Here is a 24,018-nt window from a genome sequence, read left to right as displayed (position 1 = left end):
ACAAAACAAAACCAAACAAACAAACAAAAAATGAATTTTTTCTTGCATGTGTTGGTGTTTCCCTGCCGTGGTGTATGTTTGTGTACCATGTGTATGCCCCATGCCTGAAAAGCTTAGAGGATGCATCAGGTCCTCTGGAAGTGGAGTTACAGATGGTCTGGGGCCCTGTGTGGCTGCTAGGGACCAAATCAGGTCCCCTGCAAAATCAGTCAGTGCTCATAACCACATAGCTATCTCTTCAGCCCCAGTTCTGTTTCTAAGGTTGTTTCTCCTCTGCTTCGTTCTTCAGTTCCTGTCATGATTGCCAAGTACATAGAGCGTGGTTTTTGTTTTTGTTTTTTTGAGATAGGATTTCATGTAGCCCAGGCTAGCCTGACACTAGCCTGAGGATGACCTAGAGTTTATAAGGTTCCCATATCCACCTCCAAAATCCTAGGATGATGCCATAGCTAGTTCATGTTGTGCTGGTTCTGAGCCCTGGCCAGGGCCTATGCATGCTACCAGCTGAGCCAGAGCCCAAGCCCTCAGAAGTAGTCTTTTTCAGTGAAGCTAGTTTTCTCCAGTTCTGTAACCACAGTGCTAGGCTGTGGTTCCTGATGAAACATGGATCCTGGGCATTTGTGGGCATGCGAAGAAGAACTTTGGCAGCCTCTCCTTTCTTCTCACTTTGTGGTGTGAATTTTACCCACCAACAGCAAGAGGTTGACAGGCCCACCCAACCATATCCTTAAAGGCCTTTCAGCCTAGGCCTTAGGACCAGCAGCAGTTGCTTCCTGCGGGAGACCCTAGGAATAGCACTTGGACGTGTGCTCACGCTGCCACCTGGCGGCTGTGGATGAGTGTTACATAGCATGTCGTTTGTCTACAGGTATAAATTGAGTCATGAGATTCTTTATTATGAGTGAAAAGGAAGGATTCTGTTGGTTAACTGATAATCATGATTAAACAGGAAGAAACCTACCTCTACTCTGCCATTTGGCTTCCGTATATGGTCCCGATCTTAGGAAAATGGCCCAGCCTGGTTTCTGGTGGCTCACTGTGCTGTGCTTGCAGTCCAGGATCCCGTTGTAGTCATGGCTGAGGATAGCCAAGAGAAGCTAAAGCCAGCAGAGGACAAAGAGGTCCTGGAGCAGGCCCAGATTAAGGGGCCAGTGGATGTGCCTGGAGGGGACACTCCCAAGGAGAAGCAGGAAGCTGCACAGCTGGATCGCCCAGGTCAAGGTAAGTGCTAAATGGTACCAGCTGTCTTGACAGAGAAAGACCTGTGATGGGCTCTTGTGTCTTCCTCAGCCTAGACCTGTGCTCTGCCTTCCTCTTGGCCAAGACAGCTGTCCACTACTGTTCCTCTTGTGACGTTGCCATTCTAGGAGTCCTGGCAGTCCTCAGATAGCTGTAGAGGGGCCTGAGGTCATGGTCATGTCACACTGGAAAGCCAGAGGACAGTTCAGGTTCCATAGGAAGGTAGAGAGGACCCTCTTCAGTCTCATGTCCTCGACCTGTCCTTATGTCCTTCCAGGTATTGCTGTCCCTATGGGCGAGGCCCATCGCCACGAGCCTCCCATCCCTCATGATAAAGTGGTGGTGGATGAAGGCCAGGACCAAGAAGGGCCAGAGGAGAAAAAGCCACCTCCCAAGCTCCCAGATGAAGGAGACCCTGCAGGCAGGGGGCAGGGGGCACCACTTCTGCCTGAGTCAGAGAAGAAGCAGGACCCTGAGAGGGGAGAGGAAGGAAAGAGACCTGAGCAAGTCCTGGCAGTAGGGGAAATTGAACGTCCTCAGAAGATTCCAGAAGCAAATGGTCAGCCACCTGTCCAGCCTAGGAAGGAAGATTCCAGACCAGGAAATAGGGATCTGCATCCAGTTCCCCAGGCCAGGGTCTCTGTGGAGCTGAATGATCTGGTGGCAGGTGAAGGCAAGGAGTCTGCACAGAAGGCTGGAGGGGCCCCGTGGAAGCCCATGGAGAGTGCCGTGGAGAGCAATATTGGTGAGTGCCAGCCTCTGGAGTTCATCACAGGGAATGGGTTAGTCCTGCTCAGTCCCCACTCAGCTCTCTCATTTCACATGATTAGCATGTGACTGTCACAGCCCTTCAGCAGCTGGTGGGTAAAGAAGAGCTGAGGAGCCTGACAGCTTCTGTAATACCTGTCACACAGTTGTGGCCATACCACTAAATGTCAGGTGCCAGGCTGTTCTCGTGGTGCACACAGGGGACAGTGCAGGAACGCTTGACAGGTAACACATTGTTAAGTGCCCGTCTAAGAGCTGGTTAGGATGGTGCTTGCATTTTAATTGGCGAAGGTAGTTAACATTGGCTCACTGCCATAGCCTGAGATTGTTAAATGTTTTTTATTACTTCCCTGGTAACAGTCAGGTTGAACATACACTGTGCTGGGGGGCTGGCTAGAGAGTCATTTTAGGAAACATCTGCCAGCCCCTCACCCACACCCAACTTTGACTTTCCAACAAACCAGCGGAGTCTCCCTGTGTGCAGGTGGGAAGGCGGGCCTCGCTGTACAAAGGCCGGAGGCTGCAGAGCAGAGGGAGAAGAACGAGGCTGAGCAACCGGGTGGAGACCAAGCAGGGAGCAAGTTGGAAGGTGAGGGGGCCATAGCCCTACGGAAGGAGCCCCAGAATGAGCTTGGGTGGGATGGGTGCTCCTGGATCCCTCCTGCCTCCACAACTTCCGTTGCTTGGTTTTTATGCTAAGGAAGCATCTTCAGTGACCCCTCGCTATTCCCACCAGTAGCTTTCCTCCAGCCCCTCTCCAGGACTGTTTTTATCTCCCTCCTTTGCCCTTATACAAGGTCATCTGGCTTTTAACTACCATTTTGATTTCCTCTTTAAGCAGGCATGTTAATATTTTCACCACTCGTCCTTAAAGGCTAGGAGGGAAGCCTTAGTTCACAGCTGGGAAGACTCATGTGAAGGCTGTGCCTGAGGTGGATCTGTGTGCCGTGTGCTAGTTGGGCTGGGATGGCATTGCGTCTTTGTCACACCTGACGTAACGGCCTGCCCTGGCACCTGAAGTTTGCCATGGCTGTTGTACCCTGAGTTCTCTAAACTTTCATGTCCATTTTGACTTTATTTCGTCCCTGTGGTGTTTCTTGTGCAGGGAGGCAGTGGTGGCCTACCCGGCAGCCCACTAGTGACAACCTGTCCAATTGTTTTTGGTGAACCCTCAGCTGAAGTCTGACCTGGGCTACATGGTGTCCAGGCCAAACTCCGTGGCTATCTCTGAACTGGGCGTCTTGGGTGTTCATGCCTCACGCCACAATGGGCTGGAAGAGATCCAGGCTTTGCCTCTCACTCAGCCATAAAGGCCAGACTTGAGCAGCTGCTCAGCCGCTGCAGCTGATGGGGGCTACTCCTGGCTGACAGTGCAGACCTGGAAGATAGAACACAGGTTTCTTCTGCTTGGTTGGAGCTCACAACTTGCTGGGGAAACTTTCCCACACTTGCTGTTTTTGTCTCTGGTTCTGGTCTGACTGTATTTGTTGGTTCCAGTTTCTGTAATCTCTCGCCTAAACATGTTTGATTCTTTGACTGTTTTTTTCTTTCTGAAGAAGAGACTTTTCATGGTTTCCTATTGTGCCTCTCTTCCATATGCCTCTCAATGGGACGGACAGCTGAGATTAAAAAGCTAGTAGCAGGTACGGCTCAGGACTGTGGTGCAAAAGAAGCATGTGTGTGGAGGCCCTGACAGTGTGGGAACAGCACCTTGGTGGCACATTCTGCCCTTGAGGGCCCTGCATGAAGATGTGTCAGTCCCGAGGAGTGGCACCCCTCCAGACACAACGTAGCCCCCAGGTGGGGTCTCTGACCCTCCAGCTCCCTCTTTCTTCTCAGCCCCTGTGGCTTTATCCTCAGAGAACAGCCTAATGGTGTCCCTAAGTAACCTGAACCTGAGTTAGAGACAGGGTTGGGGCTGCATGTACCTGCTGCTGTGTGCGTTGCCTATGTCTCCTGTGGGTTTCCATCCTGTCTGTACACCTGGCCCTGCTAGGGCGGGACTTGGAAAAGTCAGTCACCATGCTGTCCCACATTTGCCATGTGCGTGGGACTTCCAGTGGACACAGCACCTTTTTCCCTCTCCCAGAGCCAACGCATGGCTAGTCCACTGAGGCGTACACGAGGCATGGGGCCTGCTCTGTCAGAACCCTGCACTTAGCAGGTTGGGAAGTGCCAGCAGTGTGTATAACTTTGAGTATTCTTATATAACCGACAGTCACATGATCTTGCAGTCAGTGAGGCAGCCTGTGGGGGGCACTGCTATGAGCTTTTTCATGTGAAGGGAGAAGAAGGGAGCCGTGTTACTAGGCCTTTTCCTCTCAAGCCACTGTCTGGACCTTAGGCATTGGCAAGAGGAACAGCTCTGTTTCTTGAAGTTAGCTCTTTTCTTCATGGTGGGCCCAACATCCTCTCCATGGTCCAACCTGCCTTTCCTTGCACTGGCTACTGAAGGGTTTGGGAAGATCCTAGGGTGTGCTCATGGGAACATACTTGTGACCCTTGGAAGGTCTCTGAAAATGGATTGCTTCAGCTAGTTACTGGTGGGAGCCTGTGAATGTGTGCCCTGCACCTGGGAGCTATATAGCCCTGGCTGGCCTCTTAGCTCACCAAGGTCTGCTTGCCTGAATCCTGTGTGCAGAGATTAAAGGTGTGTTCCATCCCCACTCCCACGTAAGACACTTTTATACTCTGATACCTAATCCCTAACCCATCATCTTCTAAAGATGCCTAACTTAAAAATGTATGAGTTGTGAAGATTAACCTGCCATAGCTGCTTGCTATGGATAACTGGCTGGCCCAGTGCTGATGTGCTTAGAGTGAGAAGCCAGCCAGCCCTTGATGTACTTGTCAGTGGCCACCAAAATCAGCTGATGGTGACTGGATCATACCCGCCAGGGTTTGTGGATAGGACACAGCAAGTTTGAATAGGAAGGTCTTCTTACTTGTGCTATTCGAGGCTTGACTCCCCCTCATTGACGAGATGAAGCTCCCCTCCTTCCTGAATACCCAGCCGTCCCCTGGTATCCAGGCCACACTGACAGGTTCTCATGTTCCACTTGAAGACTTTTGTTTTTAAGATTCTCTTCATCTGGGGGCTGGAGAGATGGCTCAGCGGTTAAGAGCACTGACTGCTCTTCCAGAGGTCCTGAGTTCAAATCCCAGCAACCACATGGTGGCTCACAGCCATCTGTAATGGGATCTGACGCCCTCTTCTGGTGTGTCTGAAGACAACGACCATGAACTTACATAAAACAAATAAATCTTCAAAAAAAAAATTCTCTTCATCTTACAAGAAACTTTCTTAAAATATTAAAACTTTTTTTAAAGATAGCTTTTAGGTTTTATTTTCTCTTGTGTTAGCCCTAGAACAAATGTGTGAGGCAGTTGAGGAGAACCACCCAGCTCAGAGAACCTACTACTAACTTTCTGGTACATTCCTTCTCAATTTTTGTGTGGACATGCATTTTCAGCCAGAAGCAGACAGGGATCTGGGATTGACCACTGTCTGACCCACTGAGGGGAGAGCAAATGCAGGTATGACTACCGCTGGCCAGATTAGGGCCTAGCCCTCTAGCCTGACTGCTGTGCCACTGGGATTGAGGTGATGCAGATGGTGTTGCAGATACAGGCATGACAGGACCGATTCCCCATGGGTCACAGGGCCAGCAGTCCCACAGGTGTCTGGCAACCCTATCTGGGGTGCATCTGATGTTGTGTGTCTCCCCCAGAAGCTGGGAGGGCAGAGATGCTGGACCATGCTGTACTGCTACAGGTGATCAAAGAGCAGCAGGTTCAGCAGAAGCGCCTCTTGGACCAGCAGGAGAAGCTGCTTGCAGTGATTGAGGAGCAGCACAAGGAGATCCGGCAGCAGCGACAGGAGGGTGAGGAGGACAAGCCTAAGCCTGGTAGGTAGAACCCAGCCCTGGGGAACAGAAGACAGACCAGGTCTGGGGCTAGACTCAAGGCTCAGAGCCTGAACAGTGAAGATTTCAGTCTTGATCCTGTTTTTAAATTTTATTTTTATTATGTGTGTGTTTATGTGTGTATGTGGAGGCTAGAAGAGAATGTCAGACCCCTTAGAACTGGAGTTACATAAGACCATTGTGAGCTTCCTGAATAGGTATTGGGAGAGCAGCTTTGGTCTTCTCCAAGAGCAGCAAACATTAACTGTTGAGTCGTCTCTCCAGCTCTTGGTGATTTTTTTTTTAATTTATGTATATGAGTACACTATACCTGTCCTTAGACACACCAGAAGAGGGTATCGGATCCCATTACAGATGGTTGTGAGCCACCATGTGGTTGCTGGGAATTGAACTCAGGACCTCTGGAAGAGCAGTTAGTGTTTTTTTTTTTTTTTTTTTTCCGGAGCTGGGGACCGAACCCAGGGCCTTGCACTTGCTAGGCAAGCGCTCTACCACTGAGCTAAATCCCCAACCCCGCAGTTAGTGTTCTTAACTGCTTGAAAGTTTCTTTTCAGTCAGTGCATCACCAACTGTCCATTTCTTTGGCTAAAACAATGCTTACCTTCGTTCACAGCAGACATGCAGCCAGAGCCTGGGGCGGCTGTACTCAGAGGACAGGAAGAGGAGGCTGAGCATGCTGGGGCCCCAGATGAGCATGCTGGGGAGACACTGGAAGATAACCCTTCACAGCCTTTGCAACCTGTGCTTGGAGCTCCTAGGGGTCACCCTGCTCCATCCCAAGACAAGGGCCAGCACCCTCTGGAGGAAGTCAAGGTACTGGCAGGCAGAGACCTTGCTGACCTTCCTGCTGGTGGTTCTGACACAGAGCCCCATGGGGCTTCAAGTAAGCTGAGAGAAGACCAAAAAGGTGCTGCCCTCAAGGTGGCTGAAGCTGTGAGGAAGCTGGTCCCAGGGGACTTGGAACCAGTGCACAAGCCAGACCCTGCTGAGGTGCCCAAGAGTCCAGAGAAGCAGCTTGCCAAGGAGGTTGCCAGGCAGCGCCAAGATGTCTTTGGTGAAGGTTCCCAAGAAAGGAAGGAAACTGGAAAGGATGCAGTGGCCCCTGGTGCTGATACTCAGAAAGAGGCTGCCCAGCCTTTAGTGGGGGCAGAAGCTGAGGACTCTCACTCAAAATCCAGGCACTCAGAACCCACCAAGGTCCCAGCTAGTGGGCCAGCAGGTATGGGCTTTCAGGCCCAAGCCAGGTTTCGGCAAGAACCCCAGGTCATCTTTGACAAAAGTCAGGATTCTCACCCAGAGGTAAGAAGTGAGGGCCCCCGAGGGGTTGGCATCCCTGCTGAGGAGCAGCACAGAGGAAGAGGGGCTGCCGCTATGCAAGAGGAAAAGCAGAGACCAGATCCGAATTCTGGGCCCAAACTAGCTGTGCCTGGGGATCAGAAGCCTGAGAATGCCAAACCTAACAGAGACCTGAAAGTGCAGGCTGGCTCTGACCTGCGGAGGAGACGGCGGGATCTCGCCTCTCCTCCAGAGCAGGAGCTGGCTCCAAAGGATGGAGTCATCATTAGCTTTAACTCCCTCCCTAACGTACAGGTGAACGACCTCCGCAGTGCTCTGGACACCCAGCTCCGCCAGGCTGCAGGGGCCGCATTACAGGTGGTGCACAGCCGGCAGATTAAACAGTTGTCTGGAGACCTGGAGGAAGCCTGAGAACCTGGTCAGGGGAAGGCTGCTGCTAGACATTGGACGGCAGGCAGCCGGTGTCCTCTGGCGACACCCTGACTGGAGGCCATGTTGTTATGTTCCCAAGTCCTTCATGATGAATTGCGAAAGTCTACCCTGCCACCCAACCCTAGGCATCTGTCCCTCTGTGGCTTCACTTGCCCCAAGGCCACACCAAAGCACGCACTGGCCCTAGTATGGTGGGTCTTGAACCAGCCCAGGAGAAGCAGTGCTACATACAGTTCAGCTCCAGTGATGCACTGCGGCACCTCGGCTGTTCAGACTCAGTCTGGCAGTGCTGACAGCAAGGCAGGCAACTTTGAAGTTGCCAGTCTTCATCTAACTTGCAACCTGTGACAGCCAGATTCCACTGACTAGATAAATTCCATGTTCTCCATAGAAGGAAACCTGCATCAGGGATGTCTGTCTGCCTTGGGGTGGGTAGGACTTGACTTGGGTTGGGAAAGGAGGCACACAGCCCTCCTGGTTTTTATCATCCACATTCTTTGAACCTGATTATGAAGCAAAAAATAAAACACCACTAACAAGTAGTGAGTCAAGTTGGTTTACCTAAAGGAAAACACATTCAGGATCCTGGATGATACCAAACCAGCTAGAGGCTAGAGGTCATGGGGATACACGCCCCAGCCGTCTTCCTGAACCAGCTGAGTGCTGCTGGGGAAGCAACAGGCAACAGGCCCCCGTGCTGATCCCTGTTGTAGGGAGGGGTTGGACAATGAGCACAGGCTTGCCACCAGCAAGCCCTGGGATGTATCTACACGGCTTTAGGCTCAGAGTAGAGCTGCCCTCTGTCCAACTGCAGCTGTCAGGGTAGTGTCCTGGGAGTCAGAGCAGGAAGTCATGACTGTTGTCTTTGAGCAGAGAATACTTGATATGTTTTGTCACTCACTCCCTTGCCCAGTAAGGAGACTGAGGGACAACAGCCTGGTTTGTCCCCAAGCCCTGCCGTGAAGGGCCTGGAAGCACCAGGAGCCTCAGTGGAATCATACTTGGACCAGGCCACACCCTATTGTGTACCTGCTGCACCTCTTGAAATGTATTTTATTACAGTTTATTTTTTTTTAATTTACTTATGTCTATCAATGTTTCCTTTGCTTATCTCTGCACCAGATGCCTGCAGTGCCCCTGGATGTCAGAAGAGGGTGTCAGGCTTCCATCCTTTCTGACTAGAACCAGTTCCAAATACAGCATTGTTTGGTGGAAAGATGCCACCTGGCCTTCCCCTCAGATCAAAACTCTTGTCACCTTGCTGGGGCTGGGACTTCTACATAGCCTGATAGTCCTGAGTATCTTGAGGTCATTGTGTTCTAAAAGTAGGCAGGGCTGTCCTTGTTCCCAGCTCTTCCTCCTAGCTCTCCCCTCTAATCCTGCTGTTAGCACCTTCAGGTAAGGGCACTTCTTAAAGAACACAGCTACAGATTTGGGGTGGGGTGGGGGTTGCTGGCAAACTGTAAAACTGCTGAGGGAGACGGTGCTCCCAGCTGGGTCCTGTAAAACCTGGGCCAGCAGCCTGCCAATTCAGCTACTAGCTACTAGTTGGGTCAGGTCAACTCCAGTAGGCAGGCTACTGCAGTGGGATGCCTGCCCACAGATGATTCTGCTGTAGAACAGGTATGCTTGGTAGCAATGCTACCAGGCTAGGAGGCATGCTTCTGTTCCAGGGCAGCAGAGCGGGGCACAGGGAGTAATGCTCAAGCTCTCAAAAGAACAGACAGCTGGGGTAGGAATGGCAAACATCTTTAATCCCAGCACTCAGGAGGCAGAGGCAGGTGGGTGGATCTCTGAGTTCAATACCAGCCTGGACTGTAGAGTGAGTTCCAGGATAGCCAAGGCTACACAGAGAAATCATGCCTCAAAAAAAAAAAAAAAAAAAAAAAAAATAAACCAGATTTCATCCAAGGCCAAGACATTGGTTCAGTGAGGTCTAAGTTGCAGGGTTCCAAGTAGGAGAACCAGGAGGAAGTTTTTAAGTGCTTAGGCTATAAGGTGGTACACCAAGGCAACCTTTGAACTGTGCTCTCTTGCCCAGGAAAGGTTCAGCAGGAGGGCCCTCACAGCACTAGAACTTGACAGGTAACCTCTGGGCTTCAGCCCCAACAAGCTGACTACATGCTTGAGCAGTCAGTGCTATGTGGCTGTGGCAGCCGTGGAAGCGTCTGTTGTAGCCAGTGAATGCACTCCTGAGAGAGACTAGTGCAGGTGCAAAGGCCAAAGGAGCCTGTACAGCAGTGGCCTGGATACTGCAGGACAACTTGATTGATTTTCAGTTTCAGTACCAAGGTTGCCTGGCCTGTGTGATCAGCCGAGACAGCACTGTGGCACAAGCATATGGTAGAGGTTTTCCATGTCCTGTTGGACAGGAACTGAGGATCAGGCACAATGTTCAAAAGCATGCCTGTAATGACCTACTTCCTGAAGTTTCTAGGACCTCCCAAAATAGTCTCGTTCTTGTGTGTACGAGAATCTAATATTCAAATCATGACAGCTGGAAGGAGTGGGGCTTGAGGCCTGAGAGCTGAGCTGAGTCTGTAGTAGGCCTGGGTTATGCAGGACCATGGAAAGCAGTGGGACTGTCTGCCTCCTCAGGGTTAAGGTGGAAGATGAAAGGACAGAACATTTTGCCAGACAAGTCTGAGGGCCCAAAGTTGGGAGTATTCAGAGATGTAAGAGGCTCCAGTCAGTGAGCTTTCAGGGAAACTTGAAGATGATATTGGCAGGTGGGGAGTCAGTCTGAGGAAGCTGGTCTTGGGCTGTGAGCTCTTGAGAACATGGAGAAAAGAACACTCAGACAACAATCTGTAATCCCTAGGCAATCACACCAACACCTGGGTCTCAGTGAGAGCCCAGAAGTCATGTCTTGAGATGGACTCGGAATCTACCAAATGTGAGTTTTCTAGAAGCTGAAGGGATGGCCTAGCAGTTAAAAGCACTTGTTGCTCTTGTCGAGGACCCAGGTTTGACTCCCAGCATCCACATGGCAGCCCACAATTCTCTGTAATTCCAGTTCCAACACCATTGTGCCTCCCTGACCTCCAGTGTAATATACATATACACGTGTGTGTGTGTGTGTGTGTGTGTGTGTGTGTGTGTTACACACACACACAGCTACAACACCTGTCCACGCTGAATAAATCTTAAACTAAAAAACCTGGGTTTTCCCGCACGGTCAGGCCAGTTCCAGAGTAGCAGTGAGATGCCACGTGGAGGTGCAGATTTAGGCATGGAATACAGGGCATGATGGTCCCTGGCCCTAACCCTGTTCCCAGGAATCAGGGTTCTGAGGCAGGTGCACTGTCAAGGACACCATGACCACCACACCTAAGTAGAATGGGACTCAGTAGTTCCCATGTTCCCCAGCAGGTACAGAGAATCCTCTGCACTCCTGAATTTTTTTAAGCCCACTGTGTGAAGAGGAGGAAAAGAATGAAGGCTAGGAGCCATTGTCCCTGACAGGCTGCAGGGATGGCTGTCCCCTCACTGAAGGTCCAAAGAGAACCTCCTTGTTGGCTTTTGTGCAGAAAAGCCTCTGCCAATTCTTGGGCAGCCCTCCCTCCGTAGGCCGTTTCTTATGCTGGAGGCTTGCTCCCTTCTGCTGTTGCTGTTTTTGTCTTTGGTGTGCCTTACGCTAAGCTGTCAGATCCAGAGGCTTGGTGAGCCAGACTTAGACTAAATACTTTTGATGAAAATAGGGAGTTTTTGTTTTAAGATTTATATGTTTTGCCTGTATGTCTGTGTGCCACATGTGTGCCTGGTTCCTGCTGAGGCCAGAAGAGGGTGTTGGATCCCCTGGAATTAAAATTAAAGATGGCTGTAAGCTGCCATGTAGGAGCTAGCAACTGAACCTGGGTCTTCTGAAAGAGTAACAGGCGCTTTTAACTGCTGAGCAGTTTCCCCAGACCTTGGTTAGAACAGGGTTTCTTGTTTTGCTTTGGTTTGGGGTTTTTTGTTTTGTTTTTTTTTTTTTTTTTTTTTTGAGATGGTTTCTCTGTGTAACAAACCCTGGCTGTCCTAAACTTGCTTTGTAGACCAGGCTGGCTTTAAACTCAGAGATCTACCTGTCTCTGCCTCCCGAGTGCTGGGATTAATGGTGCGCACCACTATGCCCAGCTGAGTGCAGTTTTAAATGAGGTCCCTGTGGCAGAGCTCTGTGGTCCAGACCTGCCACCCTTGTGGGGTGGGGATGCAGGTGTCCTCTGGATACATTGTCCTTAGGAGAGACCAGTTCCTTATACCATGCTCTCTATATAAAAGTCTGAAACTGCAATGTTAAATCATCATGTTACATCTTAATCAAATCCAGATCCTCATACACAAAGTGCTGTGTAAACAGCCCTGCCCTGCCCAAGGTTCAAGGTGGGAAGAACCACGTAACACCAGGAACTCTGCTGTCCACATTCAGGTCTCCATGAGTGCTGTCAGTACAACGCATCTGTGCCCATTGCTCTTCCTAGGAGCCTCCCATCATGGTCTTCTTGGCCTGAAAGAGAAAACATTTTGTTTCAGCAACTTATTTCCAATTTTAGATATGGCTTAAAAGCAAGACATCAAATGCCACATTCTCAGGGTTGGGGATTTAGCTCAGTGGTAGAGCGCTTGCCTAGGAAGCGCAAGGCCCTGGGTTCGGTCCCCAGCTCCAAAAAAAAGAACCAAAAAAAAAAAAAAAAAAAGCAAACAAATGTCACATTCTCCCAAACACCCTAAAGAACTGAGGTGGTAGTGTATATATGGGGGTTCCAGCCTGAGCTCACCTACAGAGGGAGCCTGGGCCCTGTGATTGGGCACGGATGGATGTGGGATACCTTTATCTGGTCTAGGCAAGAAAAGAGATGGAGTCAACAGTTCACCAGCCACAAAGTTCTGGTCAACCACAGAGAGGGTGGCAGAGACAGCAGAAACTATGAACACTAGGAGTGTGTCTAGGGTTTTGATGACAGCTGCTGGCCACCAACCACAAGAGTAAAGGCTTGTCTGATTGCCTCCCTGCTCAGGGAGGGAGGGGTACAGGGTTGAAAGGCAGCCAAAAGGCAGGGATCAAGGTAGAAGGAACAAGAAAAGCGCAGCACCTGAAGACTGAACAGCGTCTGCTGGGAAACTAGTCAGAGGTTGTAGGTAAGGCTAGACTGTAGTGAACTCAAGGAAAGTTTAGGTCTCCCAAACACTGCTCTTTCTGCCTAAGGCTACTGTGGACTTAGCGAACTGCTTCAGATATGCCGTGTGGCTCTGCGTTCTTTTTTTTTTTTTTTTTTTTTTTCTTTTCTTTTTTTCGGAGCTGGGGACCGAACCCAGGGCCTTGCGCTTCCTAGGCAAGCGCTCTACCACTTCTTTTTTTTTTTTTTTCTTTTCTTTTTTTCGGAGCTGGGGACCGAACCCAGGGCCTTGCGCTTCCTAGGCAAGCGCTCTACCACTGAGCTAAATCCCCAACCCCGTGGCTCTGCGTTTTTAACCCCCGACCCTATCTCTCGTCCTATTTCTGCATTGGCATCTCCCAGCAGCAGTGCTGCTATGACCTACCTCAGACCCGCCGAATCAGCAATACCCAGGAGACCAGTAGTAGTGATAATTCTAGGAACCTATCGTAGGATGAGGGCCCAAGACTCTTGCAGGTCAAAGACCCATTACCTGATAACACCTACCTGTTCTGTCTGAAACATACACTATGGTCTCCCGGTCTCACTATGGTCTTACGCTGCTGGCCGTCTTCACAAGACTGTAAGTGGGACGGCAACTGACAGGGACCATGGCCAGGCAAAGTCAGAGGGGACTTGAAGTGGAGGGGTCATAGGCTGAAGACCCAAGAGGCTCTCATCATCTTTTCTGTGCTACAATGAGAACTAGCTTCGGACACTGCACTTGACTCCTCGGTGAAAGGGGTGCCTAGCAGGGCGCTCCCCGGACAACGCACAGGAACTTCTGAGAGAAACTAAGTTGAGCTGGGGTCGGCCTTCAGCAAAGTTAACTTGAGGTCCTTCCACCCTTCAATGACCCTTCCTGGAGTTGATTGGCAGAAAAAAGTATGCTTGGCCTTGCCCTAAAGCAGCAGAAAAGGAAAGCCAGAAAGGAACGAGGCAGCAAGGACATGCCCACCTACCGCGGCGGCGAAGCAGCTCCGCAGGGCCTCGAACTCGCGCACGCACAGGTCCTTACTCAGGCGGCCTCCTGGGGCAGTGGAGGCCTGCACGCACTTCCCATACGCCGAGGCCTGTGGGAAGACCGGACAGTACTAGGGTCTGACCAGAGTCGCCACCCTCTTCCGCTTATCCTGCAGCCCAGCTCCGTCCGCTGCTTACCTCAGCTCCGCAGGCCGCCAGATGCTCGGGAAAGGCTCGGAGACGGCTCCGCACACGCCCCCACACCGCTCCGTTGACAGACATGAGCGGTTCTTTCAGGCCCTTGTGGGCGCCGCCATCTTGGGCCCTGCCTCTTCCGGTGTAGAATGTGTGAACATCCGGTCCCTCCGCCTTTTACTGCTTTCTGGTTGGTCAGAGTCGCTGTCTTGTGCTTCTGTAATTGGTGTTAGTTCTTGTCCGACTCTACCTGGGACTTTGGACTGGCTGAGGCTCAGATGTTTCCGCCTTTGTGCCCGCCTCCTGAGAACGATTGGTTGGGGGAACCAGAGAAACGCGACGATTGGAGGATCGAAACCTGGCGGAAGCGTGGCAGACTGGGAGGTTACCTGGACCATGGCAGCCGTTCCGCCGCTGCGAGACCGCTTGAGCTTTCTACATAGGGTGAGTGAAACTCGCCGGGTGTGCTGACACTCGCGCTCGGGGACCTTGCTAGATTAGCGGGGACAAACTGTCCAGCAGCTGCTGAAAATGAGTGCGCCTGCTGTGATAGCAGGAGGTTAACCCCAAGGGCGGCGAGCGATCTCCAGCGGGGCCCATCCCCTCTTCCCAGGCTTCATTTCTGAAGATCCTGGAAACTCAGATCTCAACCAAGTAAACACCATATGTTTGCAGTGACAGGCAAGGCAGTAAGTAAGCAAGCACAGCTATGCTGATTCATGACTATAGAACTGAAACCCCTCAAGGAGCCATGAAGCCCGCCAAGCTGAGCCCTTTGGGTCTGTACTCAGGAGGGCTGGTGTCTCGCCCATCACACACAAAAAGCCCCGAGATTCTTGCTGTTGCTGGTTGATAAGTAGGTAGATTTAAAATATCCTCACACTTATGAGCATAGAAGGCTGGGACTGAATCTCATCTTGACCTAGAGAACCGTCATTGATTTTCCTCTTTCCTGGGTCACTCCTCCGTGCCAGAGCAAAGCCTGTTTACAGCTCCACTTTGTGGCCCTTGGGATGATTGTGGTCCCTCCCAGGCTCTCCTGGGCAGTTTCGGCACCAGTCAGCATGAGGCCTGCCTGCTTCCATTCCCTTCAGTGGCTGGGACCTACCCTATATAAGACGGCAGCTTCACCATGGCACTCATTCCTCTTCAGCTCCCCATTCTGTTGAAGGGGACCTCAGATGATGACATCCCATGCCCAGGCTACCTGTTTGAAGAGATTGCCAGTATCCTTCTGCACCGTTGGTGGGTTTAGTGCTTAGTAAACAGCGGGGGTCCTGACTTAGCAGGAAGGGCTATTGGGCAAAGATGGGGTCTTCTGCTATCCCAGGAGCACCAGCAACTTCTTTTTCCTAGTATCCAGATGGGGGTAGGAGTGGGGTAAGAGGAGGGGAGGGAACACTAAAAACTACAATACCAATAAGGTAGAGACCAGGACACGCTAAAAGTTCCAGTGCTGGTTAGACCAAAGCCTGTGGTCATGGTCTTCAAAGTGAGACCTGAGTCCCATGGTCATCGGAAGGCAAGTCTTTCTCAGCCAGTAGATCCTTCCTGGTATGGCCTGTGTCAGCCTGCTTCCCTGACCCAAATGACTCTCAGAGATTTCCCACGAGTCACTGGGCAGCAGCCAGTGCCTGCTGGAGTACCTCCTGAACCGCCTGGACAGTAGCTCTGGCCACGTGAAGCTCAAGGTGAGGCCTCAGTCCCTGGAGCCAGCTTGGGTTGGGGGAGAGATACTTCGCAACCGCCAGCCCCATGAGTCTGCTGGTTCTTCAGGTGCTGAAGATCTTGCTTTACCTGTGCAGTCACGGCTCTTCCTCCTTCATGCTCATCCTTAGGAGAAACTCTGCTCTCATCCAAGAAGCCACAGGTATGGAAAGACACAGGTGTGCCCAGGGAAAGCAGGGGGTGGGTATCGGTACACACAACCCTTGGGTGCCACACTTGGGGCTCTGACTGGTCTGAGCTTGTGAATGGAAAAGGTGTCAGTGTTGGAGGTACCCACTAAGGACTCTCTGAGGAATGACTCTTAGCCCTAAAAGGGTGAGGCAGAACTGGCATATATAGGTGTGCTATGGTATACGCCAGCATGTGCAAAGCCCTGAGCCAAGGAAAGCTTGGCTTCACGTGGTGTGAGAAAACCTCGTTTTCTCTGAGGGGGCCTTTTTAGCAGAGGGAGTTTTATCTCAGGCTGAAGCAGCCTGGGAGCCAGGTGCAAAACAATACGTAAAAAGGTCCTGACAGAGACCTCAGGTCTACCATCCAGGCCCTGAGAAACTGCTAAGGGTCGTGTTGCAGGTGAGTGGAGGAGAATGGACCCAAGGAAGCAGTTAGGTAAGCACAAGTCCAGCGAGGGTAGGAGGTGGGAGGTAAGAAGTCTGTCTCTGGCAGACACAGTAGATATCATAGAGGTGGATGGTGGCTTCGCTACCTCCAGTGGTCAAGGGCGAATGTTAAATGTTGTATCCCCAACCCCCCTGAGGAAGGAGCTGGGGGATATACCCTCTGGGAGGGTTGGCCTGCCCCATGGGTAGCAAAGAGTACCCAGGCTCAGCCTCTCCGTCTGTCTTCTGCCCTGCAGCTTTCGCGGGGCCTCCGGATCCTCTTCATGGAAATAGCTTGTACCAGAAAGTGCGGGCGGCTGCCCAGGTGAGCTCTGGACAGGGTCACTGCCCAGACTCTAGGGCGACAGAATGTCTGTGAGGTGCTTGCTGTTTTCCTGCCGCATGGGGCCCAGCTGAGCCACAGCCCCTGTCCTTTGTTGGACAGCTTGAGAGAATTGTCTGACACAGAGCAGAGCTGGCGGGGGTGGGCAGAACAGCGGGCTCAGGTAGGACTCAGCACCCACTTCTTCATTTAGGACCTGGGTAGCACCCTCTTCTCAGACGCACTGCCACAGCCTCCCTCCCAGCCGCCCCAGATCCTGCCTCCTGCAGGTATGCCACTCGGTGACCACCCCCCTGCCATCATCAGAGGTTGTCCCTTGGTGTCCTAGATGTCTCTGTGCATGTGGGCAGGGCCGGGGAGGCCTACGCTGATGCCAGTTTCTTTTAGGCATGGGCGCCCAGGCCAGGCCTCATAGTGCTCTACAAGGCTTCGGTTATACTAAGGAGAGCAGCCGGACAGGTAAGACACAGGACTCTTGGGTAGAGAGATGTACAGATTTACTCCCAGCACCCAGAAGGCAGAGACAGATCTGTGAGTTTGAGGCCAGCCTGGTTCAGGATGACCAGGACTACATGGGAAAAAAAACAAAAACAAAAAAACCTGTCTCAAAGACCAAAAAAAAAGAAAAAAGAGTTTATATTCATGTAGAGGTCAGGGCCAGAACTCAATGGCATCAAGATCATCTGTCCCCAAGTGTACCCATGTGGACCCGTTTGTTACTTCCTGGATGTGCTTGTTCCCCTGTGCTGTTTCCTCTGCCCAGCTGAGAGGAAGGTTTGGCAAGAGTGGCCAGGTTTACTTGATGGCCAGGAAGGAGAAGCTAGACTTAAATCCAGCTGGCCTTGGCCTTTGGTACTGCTTGAGGAGCAAGGATCCAACCATGACAGGAACCTGGAGGGCCATCTGTGCCGGTGGTAACAGCGTGGTACGTGTGGGTCCTACTCGTCAGATACTTGTAGCTTGTCTGTTGAAGGTGTATCTGACAGCACAGAATGGAGCAAGCCATCTCAGCTATCCTTGGGGCTGTATACGGAGCCCCCTGACCATCCTTGCCTGCGTGTTTGTACCCCTTGACTGAAGGGACAAGGACATTTTGACTACCCAGGGCAGCCCTCGTAGAACATCCCTTGCCAGAACTGATTGCTCTAAGCCAAGAGTCCAGACCAGAGTGCAGCTGCTGTGCTCCACCTGAAGCACGTGTCTGTCTGTACCTCCGTAGCTCTGAGCAGACAGTTGCCCTGGCCCTCCTGGAGCATGCAGTCGGGGTTGGGAAGGAGGCTGGGGTGCTGATGCCACTTCCTCTGTGTACAGGCTCTGCAGGTGAAACCTTCCTCTCCACCATCCAGAGGGCCGCAGAGGTAGTGGTGAATGCTGTGCGTCCTGGGCCTGATAATCCTTGTACCAAGGGACCCCTGCCACACGGTGATGCCTACCAGCCTGCAGTGACACCTTCAGCTAGCCACACACATCCCAACCCCGGGAATCTCCTCCCTGCGGCTATCCAGGGGACCAGAGGTAAGGCGGTAAGGGTTGCCACATTAGAGGTTTAGACGTGCCTTCGTGCCTAGGCAGGACTGTCACAAGGGCAGGAGGCAGGAAGCACCCATCTTGTGTGCTGGAAGTTTCTGGAGCTGTCCTGTAAGCTCAGGACACAACCTCTCGTCTCCTAGCCCAGAGTCCCTAAGAAGGTGGTGTGAGGTCTGTGAAAAGTCCTGGGGCCTTAACTGCCATTCTTGCATCTTTCAGCTGTGAAACACCAGCCCGGGCAGGCTGGAGGAGGCTGGGATGAGATGGACAGCAGTCCTAGTTCCCAGAATTCCTCCTGTACCAGCAACCTGAGCAGGGCCTCAGACTCAGTCAGTCGGTCTGGCAGTGATAGCCACTCTGGTGCCAGCCGGGAGCCAGGCGACCTGGCAGAGAGGTATGTGGAATAGATGGTCACCTCTCCCAGACCCCACTGTGGGAGCTTAGAGGGTGCTCTCCCACCCTTCTACCTGAGACCTAGATATCTGACTTGGCCGAGCTGTTGTACTTTTTCCAGGGCTGAGGGCATGGCCCCAAATGACTGCCAGCAAGAACTGAATCTAGTGAGGACTGTGACACAGGGGCCACGTGTCTTCCTGAGCCGTGAGGAGACGCAGCACTTCATCAAAGAGTGAGCTGCCCACCTGTGTGCATCTGTCCCGAGGGAGGAGGGAACTTGCTGTGGCTGCCCCCGATCCCTCCCATATGTCCCCTCCCTGTACAGGTGCGGCCTGCTCAACTGTGAGGCTGTGCTGGAGCTGCTCCTCCAGCAGCTGGTCGGGACCAGTGAGTGTGAGCAGATGGTGAGGACGAGAGGGAGCTCACTGTGCGTGTGTGAAGGAGCAGGGATACGTGGATCTGTGTGGATGACAGCAGGGCACCCTTGGCTGACAGTGTCCACCTGGGCAACATGGAGAGGGTGGTGGGGACAGCATGGCTAGTATCTCCTCATCCAAGGCCAAGACAGAGGAGGGTGGCATGAGACCCTGAGGAGCCGTGGAGAGCTGACTCCCGTTCTCCCCTGCTTCTGGTCCACAGAGGGCACTGTGTGCCATAGCGTCCTTTGGAAGTGCTGACCTCCTTCCTCAGGAGCACATTCTCCTCCTGTGCCGACAGCAGCTGCAGGAACTTGGTGCAGGCAGCCCTGGGCCTGTGACCAACAAAGCCACCAAGGTGAGCCGTGGGCCCTGGGAGCGCCAGACGGTCTCAGCGCTCATGGCCCAGGTGGCCATGGTCAGCACCTATGACGCATTCCTACAGCCCTGCCTATGGCTGGTGCCCACCTCCCTTGGACTTGCACCATGGGTGCCTTGGCTGCCTGCTTTACCTGGACACCCACCCATTCCCCCACTCATTCCTGTGCCTGGCTCACCATCCTGTGTCCTGCACATACTCACCCTGCTCCAGAAAGTCTTCCTTGGGGCAGGTTCACCCTGCCTCATCTCCAGAGTCTTTCCCATGGCCCTGAGTCTCCTCACCTGTGCCTGTTCTGTCTGCTTGGTCGCACCCCTAGTTGGTTTTTTCTTTGTTTGTTTGATTGATTGATTGATTGATTGATTGTTTACATTTTGAGATAGGGTCTTACTATGTAACCCTGACTGACCTAGAACTCACCCGACACACCAGGCTGGACTCCCAGATCCGCCTGCCTCTGCCTCCCAAGTACTGGGATGAAAGGCATGACTACACATCCGGCCAGGGTCTCTTATTTTCTCTATTGCTACTAAATGTGTTGCAGCCTCTTAGTCCAGGTTGGCTGCTACACTGTTAGCACCTGTTAAACCCAGTAAACTTGGGTAACATCACAGGAACGTTTGTCCAGAGTAACCTTGGTCCCCTGGGAGGTTCTGAGGCTGGGCCTGCCCATATATCTGTTCAGGGGGACTTGTGTCATGCCATGTCGTGACTCTGGGTACCTGCCTGTGCTAAAAAACAATTAGCCTTGCCCCTCACTGTTTCTAGCAATAAACAGGAACCCCCAACTCCTTCCCGTTTTCCTCCAGATCCTGAGACACTTGGAAGCCTCCTGTGGACAACAGTTCCCTACCCTAAGGCCCTGTGCCCAGCCCAACTCTGCAGCTGCTGTTGTGGGCCCAGCTGATCTGCTGACCAGCCCTGTGCCTCCCCCTGGGAGCCAAGTCTTCCTCCAGCCTCTTAGTTCCACCGCAGTTGTGCCCAGGAGTCCTGTGCCCACTCCATCTCCAGATACCTTACCTCCTGCTCTGCAGGATCCCGGTGAGCTCAGAACCCAATTGGTATGTTCTAGTGAACCAGGGACAGGATCTGAACAGAGGCTGGAGAACACAGACACCCCAAAGGATAGCTCCAGTCCGTGTCCGTGGAGCCCCAACTCTCTGTTTGCTGGCATGGAGCTGGTAGCTTGCACCCGCCTGCCCTGCCCCAGCTTCCAGGCAGATTTGCAGAAGGTGACCACAGAGCCTCCAGTTTCAGAGCCATCCGCTTTTGCATTTTTAAACATGTGACTTTCTGGGCCCCGCTGTACAGAGTCCCCCCTGGCCCTCATATGGAGTTCACCATGGAGTGTTCCGTGGGTGTCTTCTGGCTGTTCTTTTGCCCCTCTGGCCCCTTCCTTTCACCTAGGAAACTGGTACAGCGGTCTTTGAGCCAGGTGATCCCTGGATGGACCTCCCAGTGCTCAGAACAGTCACTGAAGAAGACATATGGGCCCTGAGTGCTAACCAGCCAACCTGGAAGTGTGAAAAATATGGTCAACTAGTGCCTCAGAAGATGTCTGCACATCCACTGCTTCTTGGGAAGTGACTCTGGCCATGCCCCTGAGATTGACTTCTCTCCTCCTGGCAAGACCCACACAGACCTTCTTAGCAGTCTGTCCATAGCTGAAGACCGCCTCAGAGGTTTCCCGCTTTGTGCAGTACATCTGCAGGGCAGTACTTCCCCAGGGCTGCTGACCACAGTCCCTCTGCCCCATGCTGCTCTGTCTCTAGGAGGCTGAACACTGAGGCCAACTCCCAGGCTACCTCAGTCCCAGGCGGGCCTGTCCCATTGCTAGGAGCTGGCAACGATCGTATGGACTTGAACTCCTATGGTGACAGATGGCAGGTAGCAAGGCTGCAGCTGGGTACCCTGGGCAAGCCTTGTTGGGCTGACCCTCAGAAATGAGCACTTGATAAGGGTTAGAAACACTGACTTGGTTCACAGTTATGTTCTGATCTCCTTTCCTTCCTTATGGAGGTCAAATTAGCTGGGAGCGACAGCCTTGAGGACAGGGTGCTGGAAAGGTGCCTGTGGCCCAGAAGGCCTCGTTCTCAGCTTCCTCAGCCAAGTGCCCTGTGGCCATTGCCAGTGTCAGCCCCTGTGGGGCCCAACTCTGGATGCACAACTTGCCACAGTTTTCTCCAGCACACGGGAGAGTCTCGTCTAGATGAACCTTCCTGTCCATCTCAGAAGAGCCTGTGAAGCTGCGCCATGCACTTTCTCAATAAATGCAGATGTTTACACAGCCTGTGCCACTTTTGTTTAAGAGATGTTATTTACGTCAGTACACTGTAGCTGTCTTCCGACACAGCAGGAGAGGGCAGCGGACCCCACTACAGATGGTTGTGAGCCACTATGTGGTTGCTGGGATTTGAACTCAGGACCTCTGGAAGAGCAGTCAGTGCTCTCTTAACCGCCGAGGCATCTCTCCAGCCCCCATTTATTATTACTATCATTAATTAGTCACTATTATTATTATTCATTATTATTAGTCACACCTTGAGGACTTGTTTTCCTGAGTAGAGCAGGTGTCTCCTCCCCAAGTGTTTGGTGGAGCCTCTCAACGGTGCTGTTTCGCCCTCACCCGCAAGGGGCCAGGATACTCTGAACAGACACTATGGTCGAGCTGCTCCAGGCCGAGCGAGCGGTGATCATGGCCTGAGAGGTGTCTTTCCAAATCCCATCAGAGTCTCCACAGGTGTTCAGTTGTGTCTAATGCAGGGCCTTGCGCTTCCTAGGCAAGCGCTCTACCACTGAGCTAAATCCCCAACCCCAAAGCGTTACCTCTTAACAACTCCTACAGCGTGGCTTTTCTTGGAAATCTTTCTGTGGACCCCAGGTTTTCACATCGCTTCAGCTGGTGAGTCAAGTGGTTCCATTGGGGTTGCAGGAGCAGGGAAAAGCGCATGGCAGTGTCCCACTGAAGAGTGGCCTTTCTCTAGTGACTGTTGGTGAAGTCGGGGTGGGGGTGGGGTGGCACTTCAATCCCTCCTTCCCTGTGGCTGAGGTTAAGGCAGATGCCATGACCAGAGGACAGAGTTCATCCCAGCTATGCTAGCCAAGGCTGGTGTTGTCGGTGTCTTATAAAATGATAGAAACACACAACTGTTCAGAAACAGCATCCACATCCTGGGTGTAGAACCTGACGAGCCCAGGTCCCCGGGCCACACCCTTGGGCAGGGGGTTTTCTTTATCTGCAGTTAAGTAAGTAGTTCAGTGAGGAGGTAGTAGCCATTCACGGTGTTGGAGCTAGCAACATGTAAAAGACTTAAAACATCTTGGCCCATACCTCAGACTTCACATAAAAATTTAGAGAGAACCATAGCCTAAGAGTCAAACACCAGGCATGGTGGTTCGCCCCTTTAATCCCAGTACTCAGGAGGCAGACAGATGGAAGCTTCATGAAGCTGAAGCCAGCCTGGTCTACATCGGGAGCTCTAGGCCACCCAGGTCTACATACTAAGACCCTGTGGTGGGGGGAAAGCAAAACTTATCAAAGGGAAAAATGTCAAAGCTTTAATGTCATAGTTAAGGGAATGGAAGGATGAGCCAAACACTGATAGACTATTTTTTTAATGATTTATTTTATATGAGTTCACTGTAGCTGTCTTCCAACACAGCAGAAGAGGACATCAGATCCCATTACAGATGGTTGTGAGCCACCATGTGGTTGCTGGGAATTGAACTCAGGACCTCTGGAAGAGTAGTCAGTGCTCTTAACCACTGAACCATCTCTCCAGCCCCTGAGAGACTATTTTTAGGTTACATGACTCATGCAGACTCATGTGAAAGCCTTGCTGAGAACACGGGATCAGTGGCATAGCTAGGCTGGTAAAGGCATTTTTATCACAAAGCCTGACAGCCAGAATCTAATCCCTGGGACCCACATGGTAGAAAAAGAAAACTGATTCATGGGCTGGAGAGATGGCTCAGTGTTTAGGAGCACTGGCTGCTCTTCCAGAGGTCCTGAGTTCAAATCCCAGCAACCACATGGTGGCTCACAACCATCTGTAATGGGATCTGACGCCCTCTTCTGGTGTGTCTGAAGACAGTGACAGTGTACACCACACACACACACACACACACACACACACACACACACAAACAACAACAAACCACTCACCTATTAATGTCACAGAAAAAAATGGAGGGAACAGAGATACCAACTGGAGCTTACAGGAGCTTACACGACACTGGGCAGCAGCGTCTGGAAAACATTCTGGTGGTTTCTTAAATAGCACTGATTCCTGTCCTAGGTGAAAACCCCAGCTTACTCCAAAGCCAGCGAGTAAATGAATGTCTAGAGTTGTTTCCATTGTGTGTACCTAACCATGGAACAGTTGCTGGGGCAGTCTAGGGGTAAGGTAACATGTTGGCTACAGACTGGAGCACAGGGAGAACAGCAGAATGAATCTCCCAGCTTTGGGGGGGGGGGGGTGTAGAAAGACATGCTGTGCCTTCTTGTCTCTGATTTCCCTCAAGAGACAGAACAAAAGGTCCCAACCAGCTGGTGCCCAAAGCAGCTGATTAAACAAAGAAAAGCAGTACAGGGGTATGGTGTACAGTAGAAGAGTACTACTCTGAGTGGGTGGTTATCGTACACCAAAGGATGTGAATTTTGATATGTATAAACC

At 52.0% G+C, this 24,018-nt stretch overlaps 3 protein-coding genes across 20 annotated transcripts in view; 2 read left to right on the top strand and 1 right to left on the bottom strand.

The window, feature by feature from the left end:
- The window catches only part of Slc38a10 (solute carrier family 38, member 10), a 49,794-nt gene extending 41,052 nt beyond the window's left edge, over positions 1-8,742 (top strand). For 5 of the 15 annotated variants that reach the window (XM_039086217.2, XM_002727846.6, XM_039086216.2 and 2 more), the window contains 6 exons: positions 1,054-1,221; positions 1,517-1,984; positions 2,492-2,596; positions 3,627-3,650; positions 5,739-5,915; positions 6,547-8,203. In XM_039086217.2, the coding sequence (XP_038942145.1) occupies positions 1,054-1,221; positions 1,517-1,984; positions 2,492-2,596; positions 3,627-3,650; positions 5,739-5,915; positions 6,547-7,640 (2,036 nt within the window). In that variant the 3' untranslated portion in view covers positions 7,641-8,203. Of the gene's footprint in view, positions 1-1,053; positions 1,222-1,516; positions 1,985-2,491; positions 2,597-3,626; positions 3,651-5,738; positions 5,916-6,546 lie in introns of all 15 variants that reach the window. The other 10 variants (XM_221195.10, XM_039086218.2, XM_063269250.1 and 7 more) reach the window with 8 other exon arrangements.
- A 3,190-nt stretch (positions 8,743-11,932) lies between these two features.
- On the bottom strand, positions 11,933-14,084 carry Ndufaf8 (NADH:ubiquinone oxidoreductase complex assembly factor 8). Its single transcript, NM_001195482.1, has 3 exons — positions 13,961-14,084; positions 13,762-13,872; positions 11,933-12,150 (listed from the first exon to the last, which is right to left on the bottom strand). Exons 1-3 carry the CDS (start codon positions 14,042-14,044, stop codon positions 12,121-12,123), a joined length of 225 nt encoding a protein of 74 aa, NP_001182411.1. The 5' UTR covers positions 14,045-14,084; the 3' UTR covers positions 11,933-12,120.
- Positions 14,085-14,260: 176 nt separating this feature from the next.
- Positions 14,261-21,629, top strand: Tepsin (TEPSIN, adaptor related protein complex 4 accessory protein). Of its 4 annotated transcripts, none has more exons than XM_006247895.5 (13): positions 14,261-14,401; positions 15,052-15,183; positions 15,557-15,648; positions 15,734-15,827; positions 16,539-16,606; positions 16,818-16,893; positions 17,012-17,083; positions 17,936-18,139; positions 18,371-18,545; positions 18,666-18,779; positions 18,873-18,951; positions 19,187-19,321; positions 20,152-21,629. In XM_006247895.5, exons 2-13 carry the CDS (start codon positions 15,090-15,092, stop codon positions 20,629-20,631), a joined length of 1,683 nt encoding a protein of 560 aa, XP_006247957.1. In that variant the 5' UTR covers positions 14,261-14,401; positions 15,052-15,089; the 3' UTR covers positions 20,632-21,629. The 4 variants fall into 4 exon arrangements, with proteins under 4 accessions (XP_006247957.1, XP_006247956.1, NP_001094199.1 ...); XM_006247894.5 differs by having other exon boundaries at positions 14,265-14,401; positions 14,932-15,183; NM_001100729.1 differs by having other exon boundaries at positions 14,286-14,401; positions 15,111-15,183.
- Positions 21,630-24,018: the final 2,389 nt, after the last annotated feature.

The sequence above is a fragment of the Rattus norvegicus genome, chromosome 10, assembly GCF_036323735.1.
Source record: "Rattus norvegicus strain BN/NHsdMcwi chromosome 10, GRCr8, whole genome shotgun sequence".
Taxonomy (NCBI): Eukaryota; Metazoa; Chordata; class Mammalia; order Rodentia; family Muridae; genus Rattus; species Rattus norvegicus.
Note: the sequence above shows the minus strand (reverse complement) of the source record. Positions and strands in the feature narration are given on the sequence as shown.

Excerpts from the sequence above, each read along its gene's own strand:
- Ndufaf8 (NM_001195482.1), bottom strand. The coding sequence starts at position 14,044 with ATGTCTGTCAACGGAGCGGTGTGGGGGCGTGTGCGGAGCCGTCTCCGA. Across the intron at positions 13,873-13,960 it reads TGGCGGCCTGCGGAGCTGAG|GCCTCGGCGTATGGGAAGTG; the intron begins GTAAGCAGCGGA and ends GTCTTCCCACAG. Across the intron at positions 12,151-13,761 it reads GGAGCTGCTTCGCCGCCGCG|GCCAAGAAGACCATGATGGG; the intron begins GTAGGTGGGCAT and ends TTTCTCTTTCAG.
- Tepsin (NM_001100729.1), top strand. The coding sequence starts at position 14,354 with ATGGCAGCCGTTCCGCCGCTGCGAGACCGCTTGAGCTTTCTACATAGG. Across the intron at positions 15,184-15,556 it reads CCTGTTTGAAGAGATTGCCA|AGATTTCCCACGAGTCACTG; the intron begins GTATCCTTCTGC and ends AATGACTCTCAG. Across the intron at positions 18,952-19,186 it reads CCAGTGAGTGTGAGCAGATG|AGGGCACTGTGTGCCATAGC; the intron begins GTGAGGACGAGA and ends TCTGGTCCACAG.